General features: G+C 46.7%; 1 protein-coding gene across 1 annotated transcript in view; it reads left to right on the plus strand.

Moving 5' to 3' along the window:
- LOC139173999 (synaptophysin-like protein 1) overlaps positions 1-12,762 on the plus strand; it is a 39,059-nt gene that overhangs the window by 16,058 nt on the left and 10,239 nt on the right. The window contains exons 2-4 of the mRNA XM_070763994.1: positions 5,633-5,751; positions 10,494-10,704; positions 12,332-12,520. Coding sequence (XP_070620095.1) covers positions 5,633-5,751; positions 10,494-10,704; positions 12,332-12,520 — 519 coding nt within the window. The remainder of the gene's footprint in view (positions 1-5,632; positions 5,752-10,493; positions 10,705-12,331; positions 12,521-12,762) is intronic.

Here is a 12,762-nt window from a genome sequence, read left to right on the forward strand (position 1 = left end):
TGTGAATTTGGATCATGTGACCATGGGGATGGTACAGTGGTTGTAAGTGTGAAAAGCTTTTTTCAATGCCGTTTGTAAGTTTGGGACAGTCACTAAACGAACCATTGTAAGTCAAGGACTTCCTATAGAAACCGTAGATTTAGAAGTCCCTCTCATGGTATTTCAGGGCTATTCAGAGAAAGGTGTAGCTGGCTCTTTAAGGCCTGTGGAGCCTTAAAGTATGTGGAGATTTCTAGGTTTTGCTATTCTGACGTGTGATCATCCAAGTGGACCTTTTGTCTTCTTCCTACTAGTTTTGCAGCCCAAAGGTGTGGTTGGTTGTGTTCAATTTCAGCGCTTCTATTCAGATTGGGTAATAATTATGCAAGCGCCTGGTGGAAAGGGGAAGTTTGTAATAGCACAAGAAAATCAACAGAGCCAGTGAGGAAAATTCTTTTCTTCTCTTCTCCCTGTCAGGGTTCCAACTAACAGGAATGGGACCATCCTCTGCCTCATTTATCTCAGTGACCGGTCAGGTCCCACAGAATCGGCCTTCTCCAGGTTCCATTAGCCAGGCATTGTCGTCTGGCGGGGCCTAGGGGAAGAGCCTTCTCTGTGGTGGCTCCGGCCATTTGGAACCAAATCCCTCTGGAAATTCGTACCACCCCCACTCTCCTGGCCTTCCAGAAGGCGTTAAAAACTTAACCTTTAATATCTAAACTTTAGATATTAAAGGGGAACTATAATATCTAGCCCCAGCCTTTAGTGTGGCTGTGGTGTAAGTCAGTGTTTTTCAACCAGTGTGCCGCGGCACACTAGTGTGCCGTGAGACATGGTCAAGTCTGCCGCGAAGCTCAGAGAGAGAAAGAAAGCAAGAGAGAGAAAGAGCGAGCGAGTGAGAAAGAGAACAAGAGAGAGAGAAAGAAAGAGAGAGAAAGAGAACAAGAGAAAGAAAGCAAGAGCAAGAGAGAGAGAGAAAGCAAGAGAGAGAGAAAGAAAGAGAACAAGAGAAAGAAAGCGAGAGCAAGAGAGAGAGAGCAAGAGAGAGAAAGAAAGCAAGAGAGAGAGGGAGGGAAGGAGAGAGAGAGAAAGACATAGAGGGAGGTAGGGAGGGAGAGAGAAACAGAGCAAAAAAGAGAGGAAGGAAGGAAGAGAAAGAAAGAGGGATGGAGAGAGAGAGAGAAAGAAAGAGGAAGGAAGGGAGAGAAGGAGGGAGAGAGAAATAGAGCGAAAGGGAGGAAGAGAGAGAGAGATGATTTTTTTGTCCAAACTTTTTTTAGCCCCCCGCCCCGCCCTGCTCAATGTGCCCCAGGGTTTCGTAAATGTAAAAAATGTGCCGCAGCTCAAAAAAGGTTGAAAATCACTGGTGTAAGTGAGTAGGGATGAATGATTTTAAATTTGAAGTTTTAGATTGTTTTAAATATTGGACTTTTGAACTGGTTTTTGTATTTTGTTTATGCTGTGAGCTGCCCTGAGTCATTGGAGAAGGGCAGCATATAAGTCCAATAATACATACATACATACATACATACATACATACATTGCTCAAAAAAATAAAGGGAACACTTAAAGAACACAATATAACTCCAAGTCAATCAAACTTCTGTGAAATCAAACTGTCCACTTAGGAAGCAACACTGATTGACAATCAATTTCACCTGCTGTTGTGCAAATGGAATACTAGTTGTGCAAATGGAATATTCAATGAGGATATTTCACTCATTCAGATCTAGGATGCGTTATTTGAGTGCTCCCTTTATTTATTTGAGCAGTGTACATACATACCCCAAACGCAAAGAGACTCTGAGGCTTGTGTTTCCTCAAAGTTCCCTTTTATTAGAGATATCACATTGGCACATATGGGGAAACCCGAATCTGAAGGCCTCCAGGCGCAGGGCAGAGTGGCCTTGACTCTTGGGGGGAGAAAGGAATGTTATTTTGACTAGATAACTCCCAGCTCTACACAATCCTCCCAGTTTTCCACAGATCCAAAGGCCCAAAATGGCTTCCGGGCCTGACACTCCCTCTAATCCAGTGTTTCCCAACCTTGGCAACTTGAAGATATCTGGACTTCAACTCCCAGAATTCCCCAGCCAGCATTCGATGGCTGGGGAATTCTGGGAGTTGAAGTCCAAATATCTTCAAGTTGCCAAGGTTGGGAAACACTGCTCTAATCCCTAGGCTATTCTGAGTGGAAGATACCTGGGTTGACTCAGTCATCTTTCCATTGTTCTTCGGTTGCCCTTCACAGTTTTAATTCCAAAGTGCAACCTTTTGGGGAGGGAAGATTTCGTGCTAAACAATAACTGAAGCAAGTTGTAAAATGTTGCACAACAGGTTCCCTCCCGGCTTTAAGTGTGAGCCTTACTTAGGGAAGGGGCGGGCTAAGATGATGAAATAGCAACCTCGGCTTTTCTTCATAGGAATGAAATATGTGTTTCAGGAAATTCTGGATCTAACCTTACAAATTTAAAAGGAAAACGGCCTGCTTTAACTTAACCTGGAGGGTCTAAATAATAATAATAATAATAATAATAATAATAATAATAATAATAATAATAATAATAATAATAATATGGGTCCCATCAACCAGACAATGTCGGCTGGCAGGACCTAGGGGAAGAGCCTTCTCTGTGGGGGGCCTGGCCCTATGTACAGTAATCAGCTCCCCCTGGAGATTTGCACTGCCCCCACCATCCTTGCCTTCCGAAAAAGTTTAAAGACTCATCTTTGTTGCTGGTCGTGGGGCCATTAGATCTCTCCCTCTGACCAATGAGTGTTTTTAGTGTTTTAGTGTGATTAACAGAGTGAATGATAATGTATGTTTAAAAGTGTTTTGGGATTTTTAAAGGTTTTTTAATTACATTAATTGGATCAGATGCATTACAATTTTTTAATATATATGTTGTGAGCCGCCCCAAGCCCTCAGAGAGGGGTGGCATGCAAAGCTAATGGAAGGAAGGAAGGAAGAGAGAGAGAGAGAGAGTAATGAAGCATATTTGGTAATTAAAATAGCCATGTCATCTCCCAAGCTCACTGGAAGAAAACGGGTGCTTTACCATTCGAAGAGAATTGCTTTAAAAAAGTATTTCAAAGACCTCTTTGGATTTGCACAGCCTTAGTCAACAGGAGACTATTTTCTGGGTATTACGTTTATAGTGGAAGAGATGACATAGTTCGTAGCAGGCACGTGTCCCCCATCACTGCTGCTATCAGTGCGGTTGCATGCGCAGCTCCGCATGGCCGACAGGTGTGTGTGTGCACCCATGCAATATTTGGCTTCTGTGCATGCACAGGAGCAAAGAAATTGCCGAAAATCATCAAAATCTCACACACGCAATGTCCTTGCGTAAGATTTGGCTACTGCACATGCACAGAAGCAAAATCTCTCATGCGCTCCCACTGGTCATACAGAGCTGCGTGCGCAGCTCCATTTTCTCTACCACGCTATAGAAAGGAACCCAATACTGGCTTGTAGTCAATGTGAATAGTTTGGCCTTCCTTAACAGGCATGTAGTTTGGACTGTATCCTTAAGAGCACCAGAAAATCTAGGACAGTGATGGCGAACCTATAGCACGTATGCCACTGGTGGCACGCAGAGCCCTATCGGAGGGCATGTGAGGCATTGCCCTATGTCAGTGCACATGCACACATTGGCCAGCTAATTTTCAGCTGTTTTGCCCACCAGAGTCTTCATGAAAGTTTCCTGAAGCTCCAGAGTGCAAAAAACGGGCGATGGGCAAATTGGAAGTTTGGAAAAACAGACTTTCGTTTTGCCTGTTGGGCTGTTTTTAACACTCCAGAGCAGTGTTTCCCAACCTTGGCAACTTGAAGAAATTTGGACTTCAACTCCCAGAATTCCCCAGCCATTCGCTGGCTGGGGAATTCTGGGAGTTGAAGTCCAAATTTCTTCAAGTTGCCAAGGTTGGGAAACACTGCTCCAGAGGATTCAGGAAGCACTAAAAATACAAGTCTTTTTAGCAGTGATAGGGACTCCATGCTTGTTTCTTACAACCCCAACTCACTTCACTGGGTCGTCGTTATGGGGAAAATAGGAGGAGGAATATATTCACCCCATTGAGTTGTTTAAGAAAATCATGCAGGTGGGGTTAGATGCATAAAATAAAACTAAAATTGTATTGGGTTCGATGAGGGGCTTTGATAACATTTATCCACAATTTGAGCATTACTTTCTTCCTTGTCACTCTGCAAACAATTCTTTGCATCAAACTTTACTTGGTACTCAAGTGCTTTGAAACTCATCAAATTTAGTATTTAATGCATTTTGACACAAAAACTTTGTCTCAGTACTCATCGTTTGTTTGGTACTCAGCACACAAGCTACAGTTGGTCAATGTCAGCTTCCTTGTGACTCTTTACATTATTCCTTAAAGAAGAAATTGTTTGGTGCTCAGCGTTTTTGGTGCTCATACTTTTCAGGACCAATAACAATAACTACTGAAGTACTACTTCAGCTTAAATTATGGGATGAAACTAGCCAGTGGAGCTTATATCTTAACCATGTTTGCCTAACTATGCAAGTTTGCCAAACTATGCAAGGTATGTACCCACTCTCTGCTCTTTTGAAGTTCTTAAGAGATCTGTGCTGAAGTGATTCAAAGGATGGATCTCTAACCAAGCTTTCAAAAGACCAAGAAGTTTGGAAGATGATTCCGAAGAGCAGAAATATTTATTTATTTATTTATTTATTTATTTATTTATTTATTTATTTATTTATTTATTTATTTATTGGATTTGTATGCCTCCCTTCTCCGCAGACTCGGGGTGGCCAACAACAGAATAAAACAGCATATAACAATAATCCAATACTAAAAACAGTTAAAAACCCATTATTATAAAAAACCAATCATACATACAGACATACCATGTATAAAATTGTAAAGGCCTAGGGGGAAAGTGTATCTCAATTCCCCCATGCCTGGTGGCAGAGGTGGGCTTTAAGCAGCTTACGAAAGGCAAGGAGGGTGGGGGCAATTCTAATCTCTGGGGGGAGTTGGTTCCAGAGGGCCGGGGCCACCACAGGGAAGGCTCTTCCCCTCGGCCCCGCCAAGCGACATTGTTTAGTTGACGGGACCCGGAGAAGACCCACTCTGTGGGACCTAACTGGTCGCTGGGATTCGTGCAGCAGAAGGCGGTCCCTGAGGTAATCTGGTCCGGTGCCATGAAGGGCTTTATAGGTCATAACCAACACTTTGAATTGTGACTGGAAACTGATCGGCAGCCAATGCAGACTGCGGAGTGTTGGAGTAACATGGGCATATTTGGGAAAGCCCATGATTGCTCTCGCAGCTGCATTCTGCACGATCTGAAGTTTCCAAACACTTTTCAAAGGTAGCCCCATGTAGAGAGCGTTACAGTAGTCGAGCCTCAAGGTGATGAGGGCATGAGTGACTGTGAGCAGTGACTCCCGCTCCAAATAGGGCCGCAACTGGCGCACCAGGTGAACCTGGGCAAACGCCCCCCTCGCCACAGCTGAAAGGTGTTTCTCTAATGTGAGCTGTGGATCGAGGAGGACGCCCAAGTTGCGAACCCTCTGGATTGTGCTTGGGAAGACCAATACTGTGTTTCCCTCTGTCTCTGGAAAACATCATTAACCTGTCACTTTCCGACCCACCCCTCAATTTCTCATAGATATTCTCCATTTTTGCCTTCGCTACCTGTGGTGGATACAGCGGAAAAACATCTATATTGCTCGCCTGTAAAAATGCCATAAATGTCACATGGACCCGTGATTTCTCCTATCCTTTCAGGTGAGAACATGCCACTTTAAAAAATCCACTTGGTGGTTCTTTGGTGAATCTGCCTTTGATCAAGAAAAAATATTATGGATGATGACAGTTAGTTGTAAAAATAAAAACATTGAGATAGAGCTGGGGTTAGGCCAATCCTGCCCCTTTCCACAATCTGCCTTGTATGGTTACTGTTGGGGGAAAATTGGAGGTTGGTTAAGCCATCTGGTGGAAAGACAGGATCTGAATCAAATAAATGAGCGAATAAATATTTTTGTTGAAGCGGTTAGAATAATCAGGACACACATGGTTACAATATCCTGTGGCAGCTGAATATTTGGAAATAATTCTCAAACTCTGCTGCACAATCAATAAAGTAAGGATAGAAGTGTAGCTTTCATCATCCACTTTCCAACACTTATTAGCAAGTTTTTTTCCTTGTGGCTGGTTCTATGGAAAACATTTGGTATTTTGGGGGGGGGGGGGGAATTGCTTTCGGTCTTTTTGTTCCCAAATGGCTGAGTACTATGTAGGGCAGGGGTCCCCAAACTTTTTACACAGGGGGCCAGTTTACTGTCCCTCAGACTGTTGGAGGGCCGGACTATAAAAAAAACCCTATGAACAAATCCCTATGCACACTGCACATATCTTATTTAAAGTAAAAAACAAAATGGGAACAAATACAATATTTAAAATAAGTAATTAAGTAATAAAGTAATTTATACATTTTTATTAACAAGTAAATTTAAACTTAAATCAAGAAACTCCCTCCATTTCTCCTTCCTTCCTTCCCTCCCTCCTTCCTCTCTACTTCTCTCTTCCCTCTCTTTTCTTCATTCTCTCTCATTTGTTTCATTTTCCTCTCCCTCGTTTTCTCATTTTTCTCTTTTTCTCTCTCTCTCACTCTTTCCATCTATCCCCCTTTTTGTCTTCCTCTCTATCTCTCCCTCTTTCTCTCTCTGTCCCTCTCTCTTTCTCTCTCTTCCCTTTCTCTTTCTTTCTCTGTCTCTTTCACTCACTCTTTCTCTCTCCCTCTTTGTATGTCTCCCTCTTCCTTTCTCTCTCCCTCTTTTGCCCTCTTTCTCTTGCTTTCTTTCTCTCTCACTCTATTTCTATCTCTCCCTCTCTCCCTCTTTCTTTCTCCCTCTTTCTATCTCTCCCTCTTTCTCTCTCCCTCTCTATCTCTCCCTCTTTCTTTCTCACTATATTTCTATCCTTCTTTCTCTCTCACTCTCTATCTCTCCCTCTTTCTCTCGCTTTCTCTCTATCTTGCTTTCTCTCTCTCTCTCATACACCACGCTGGCAACAGAGAGAGAAAGAGAGAGCGGAGGGCAGCTTGCCAGTCCACGGCCCCTTGAATGAGCAGCTCTGCACGGCCCCAGCACTGGACTTCGCCGTCGCCTCCGCCCCGTCCGGCTCTCCAGCTAACCCCCTGAATTCACCCGAACGGAGGCGGCGGCGGTTTCAAAGGACCAACATACGGTCCTTCATGGTGCTGCGTTGCTAAAGCCTCCAAACTCCGCTGCTGTCCTTGGGCATTGTTACTTCTAAGCTGCGCTGAGAGAGAGAGAGAGAGCGGAGCGTACCGGACTTCACCGTCGCCTCCGCCCCCGCCCGGCTCTCCAGCTAAGAGGCAGCAATCACGTCCACCCCTTCGCCCTCCACGGTGCCCAGCGCCCAGCCCCACGCCGCCTCCGCCTCCGGGTAGCGCGCCCGAGCTCTTCCTGCAGGAACGGGTGGTGGGGTGGAAGTGGTTGGACTTATCTACACGCGCGCCTGCTGATTGGGAAGAGAGGGGAAAAAATCTGCGCCTCCAAAGAGGGGAGGGGGGGAAGAAAGAAAAAAAGAGTTCCAACTTGGCGGAAGGCGGAGGGGAGAACCGAGCGTGCTGCAGCAAGTTTGCTTGGCTTTCTGGGGCTTTTTTTTTTCTCCCCTTCCACCACCCCTGTCTGAATGTCGTTTGCCGCTTAGGAGTGACCCTCTCTCGGGCTTGTTGTGGATGTGGCGTGATGAGGGGGAAAGCCCGACTGCCCGGAAAAGCACATTTGGAAAGTCTGTGGAGAGCCAAAATCCCAACGAAGCTTCTTTTTTCTTCAGTAGTCGGTAAGGAGGCGAAGAAGAGGTTGAACTGGTTTTGCTAATTCGCGCTTACGGCTTTCCCCCTCATCCGCGCCGCATCCACAACAAGCCCGAGAGAGGGTCACTCCTAAGCGGCAAACGACATTCAGACAGGGGGGGTGGAAGGGGAGGAAAAAAAGCCCCAGAAAGCCAAGCAAACTTGCTGCAGCACGCTCAGTTCTCCCCTCCGCCTTCCGCCAAGTTGGAACTCTTTTTTTCTTTCTTCCCCCCCTCCCCTCTTTGGAGGCGCAGATTTTCCCCCCCCCCTCTTCCCAATCAGCAGGCGCGCGTGTACATAAGTCCAATCGCTTCCACCCCACCACCCGTTCCTGCAGGAAGAGGTTAGCGCGCTACCAGGAGGAGGAGGTGGCCTGGGGCCGGGCGCTGGGCGCCATGGAGGGCAAAGGGGTGGACTCTTTGCTGGAGAGCCGGACCGGGGGCAGAGGCGACGGCGAAGTCCGGTGCTGGGGCCATGCGGGGCCGCTCATCCAGGGGGCCGTGGACCGGCAAGCCGCCCTCCACGCTCTCTCTCTTTCTCAGCGCAGCTGAGGTAACAGTGCCCGGGGACAACAGCGGAGCTCGGAGGCTGCAGCAACGCAGCGCCGAGAAGGACCAGGTCCCTTGAAGCCGCCGCTGCCTCCATTCGGGCAAATTCAGGGGGGTTCCTGAATCTCCCGTCCATTCACCGCGGAGGATGAGGTGAGGAGGAGACGGTGCAGAGGCAAGGGGCGGGGAGGAAAGCGGGCCTGCAAGGGGCCAATTGCAGGCCCGCTTCCCACCCCTTGCCTCTGCACCGTCTCCTCCTCACCTCATCCTCCGCGGTGAATGGATGGGAGATTCGAGAGCTTATTATATCTATTGATAAAATCTCGTGTGCTCCCTGCGGGCCGGATAAATCGCCTCAGCGGGCCGCATCCGGCCTGCGGGCCGTAGTTTGGGGACCGCTGATGTAGGGAATCCTCAGTTACTGACTACTTGTTCTGTGGCCTCTCAATGTTGTGACAGTGCCAAATGAGAGGGACTTCAAAGTTCTGTCCATCACACTGCCCCCATTGACTTGGGCACTTAAACAACGGATGCAGCATCTTACAGTCAATGTTCCCTCTAATTTTTTTTCGGTGTGGGCGGAACAGTATAGTGTCTTAGTGACAGTCCCTTTGGGACTGGGCGGCATAGAAGTATGTATGAATAAATAAATAAACAAACAAACAAATAAATAAATAAATAAGAAGAAAATTCCCTTTTTTAATTAAAATAAATTAATAATAAAACAAAAACAAAAACAAAATCTATTACTATTATTACTATCTTCTCCTCTTTTTCCATCCCTGCCTCCTCCCCACTTGTGTGTGCGTGTGTGTGTGTGTGAACTCTTGAACCATTTCCAATAACAGGTGAGCTATTGGAAATGGTTCAAGAGTTCACACACGCACACACACGCACACGCACACACACACAAACGGCTGGGTTTTTTTTCTCTGTTATTATTTGGGTGCTTTTTTCCATATGCTTTAAATCAAGAGTCATTTCTCTCTCTTTCTCTCTCCCCCTCTTGCTCTCTCTCTCTCTTTTTCTCACTTTCTCTCTCCCTCTCTATCTCTCTCCCCCTCTTGCTCTCTCTCTCTCTCTTTCTCTCTCTCCCATTTTCTTTCTCTCTTTATTGCTTTCTTTCTCTCTCACTCTTTCTTTCTATCTCTCTTTCTTTCTCTTCTCTCTCTTGCTATCTCTCCCCCCCCTCTCTCTTTCTCACTTACTTTCTCTCTCCCTCTTTCTCTGTCAGTGAGGGGGCTGTGAGAGCGCTTTCTCCGAGCGCTTCGAGAACGCCTGCCCTGCCTCTACTGCAGCCCCCTTGCTGAAAGGTCTGGGACGAAAGCGCTCCCAGCGAAGGGGCTGCGAGAGGGGCGGGGCGGCATTCCCGAAGCGCACGGAGAAAGCCCTCTCTCGCAGCCCCCTGGCTGGGAGCGCTTTCGTCCCGAGAAGCCGCAGCCGCCGCGGAAGAAGTTGCGCCCCAAGGCAGGAGGCGGCGGAGGAGGAGAGGGGGGCGGATAGGGCGGGCGGGGGGCAGGGCCGAGAGGCCAGGAGAGCGAGGGGGCCGGAGGCACCGTGGGGAGGCAGCGGCGGCCGCGGCTCCCTTTCCTCCTACTGCCGGCACCTCCCCGCCCCCCCGCGGGCTGGCAGGGGGATGGTGAGCGCGCACCAGTGGAAAAGAATGCGCAGGGGGGGTATTTTGGGGGCGCTCGTGCGCAAACGCGCAGCTTACGGGGAATGCTGCTTACAGTCATATGATCGCCTTTAATCCCTTGCCTGACATTTTCAATAGGAAAGTGAACACAAGAACAAGGGGACACAATCTGAAGTTAGTGGGGGGAAAGATCAAAAGCAACATGAGAAAATATTATTTGACTGAAAGAGTAGTAGATCCTTGGAACAAACTTCCAGCAGACGTGGTAGATAAATCCACAGTAACTGAATTTAAACATGCCTGGGATAAGCATAGATCCATCCTAAGATAAAATACAGGAAATAGTATAAGGGCAGACTAGATGGACCATGAGGTCTTTTTCTGCCGTCAGACTTCTATGTTTCTATGCAGTGTACGCATGGGCAAAAACATGTAAGTGTCAGCTTTTTCTTCTTTTCACCAGGTTGAGCAAAATTTCCTTTGGACCACTGGTCAAAGAAGAAAACTGCAACAATACCTGGGATTCGCCCAGCTACTTGGTGGGAGATTTCTCCTCCTCGGCAGAGTTCTACGTCACTTTTGCAGTTCTCGTGTTCCTGTACTGCATCGCCGCCTTAATCCTGTACCTCGGTTACATGCACTTGTATCGAGGTGCCGGAAAACTGCCCTTGATTGTAAGTCCACATGATCTGCCTTTTTAACATTGTTTTTCTGTTAGCGCTAGCTGAAGGTATAGCAATTGCAGTAGCACTCAGACTTATATACTACTTGGTAGTGCTTTACAGCTCTCTCTAAGCAGTTTACGGAGTCAGCCTATTGCCCCCAACCATCTTTTACCCACCTCGGAAGGATGGAATGCGGAGTCAACCTTGAGCCTGGTGAGATTCGAACTGCTAAATTGCAGGCAGCCAGCAGTCAGCAGAAGTAGCCTGCAGTACTGCCTTCTAGCCACTGGGGCGCTGGTGTGCATATTTCATGGATGGAAAACAACCATGAGTGCCATTTATTCCTAAAATTATTTTTTTGAGCTTGTAGTTTTGTTTTTATAATACATTAAATTTACTAATAAAGAGAATATTTGTAATGAGGGGACCTCTCTGAGTTTGCTTATTTTCTTGCAGACATTACATTACCCAAACTAGGTAACGGCTTTATTTTTTAAATTTTATTTTTAATTTATATCCCAAGTTTGATATTTTTTATAAACAATCCAGGCATACATAATACTCCCTCCTCCTATTTTTCCCCACAAGAATCCTATAAGGCAGTGTTTCCCAACCTTGGCAACTTGAAGATATCTGGACTTCAACTCCCAGAATTCCCCAGCCAGCATTTGCTGGCTGGGGAATTCTGGGAGTTGAAGTCCAGATATCTTCAAGTTGCCAAGGTTGGGAAACACTGCTATAAGGCAGTGATGACAAACCATTTTTTCCTCGGGTGGCGAAAGAGCATGCGCAAGCGCTATTGTGCATGCGCCAGTGCCCACACCCACAATTCAGTGCCTGGGGAAGGCGAGAATAGCATCGCGAGTCTACGGAGAGGGGCGGCATACAAATCCAATAAAATGAAATGAAATCCCCTGCCCTGTAGAGGCTCTCTAGTGTCCGGAAATGGCCTGTTTCCCAACTTCTGGTGGGCCCAGTAGTCTAGTGTTTTGCACTTCCCAGGCTCCAAAGGCTTCCTTGGAGCTAGCGGAGGGTAAAAACGCTCTCCCCATGCCCCTGGAGGCTCTCTGGAAACTAAAAACGCCCTCCCAGCCCTCTGTTAGCCAAAAATCAACTGTACATTGGAGCTGAGCTAGGGCAACAGCTTGTGTTGTGGTTAGAGCCCTAAGATTTACTTACACAGTCTTGGTGAATTTTTTAAAACATAGCTTTCCTCTCCTCTCTGTCCATTGCTCTTTGCGAGAGTGTAACATCCCAGCCCATGCCTAGGCAACTGGATGCAATGGAATAGTTAACTCTGACGCGCTGAGAACAGGTCCTGCATCCTTCAGAGAAATATCTAATCCTAACGGTAAATCTTCCTTCCTCTTTCTCTTGCGGCTGGATTCCAGGAACTGCGGTGAGTAGGACATCTTTGGTTTTTTTGTAGATCGAAAACACATCAACAGGGCAGGGCCTGTGATAGATGTTGCTAGCATGCCCACTCGCTCAAATGTTACATTCAGAACATTCCTTGATCCATAGGGTTTTTGGTGGATCCCAGTGTTATGACATGGTAAATGTTAGTCCTTGAAATTAATCTACTTGATCCTTTCCTCCCCCCCCTGAAGCCTCTTATCTTTTCTCCTTTCTCCAGGATTTCATCTTTACGGTCATCATTACTTTCCTGTGGTTGGTCAGCACATCAGCCTGGGCGAAGGCACTTGTCGATATCAAAGCATCCACCGGACCCGGCATAGTTATGGGAAATAACTTTTGTCATTCACAGTCCCCGTTTTGCCATTTCAATGAGATCAGGAGGATGGGATCCTTGAATGTCTCTGTGGTACGTAGCCAATGTGGTATGGTGGGGGGGAAGGAACAGGTGGAAGGAAGGGGCAGGGCTGCCATTGAGATGAGGCTGCCAAAGACTTTGTGGCCGGTCTCTGTTGGAGACAGAATATTAGGCTAATAGTGTCGATTGCATGTTAGCTGAAAGCAGCAGTAGAAAGAGTTGTAGCTAAAAAAATAATGGAGAACCTCAGGGGTGAAATCTAGCAGGTTCTAACAGGTTCTGGAAAACCAATA

Source organism: Erythrolamprus reginae, chromosome 11, assembly GCF_031021105.1.
Source record: "Erythrolamprus reginae isolate rEryReg1 chromosome 11, rEryReg1.hap1, whole genome shotgun sequence".
NCBI classification, from domain to species: Eukaryota; Metazoa; Chordata; class Lepidosauria; order Squamata; family Dipsadidae; genus Erythrolamprus; species Erythrolamprus reginae.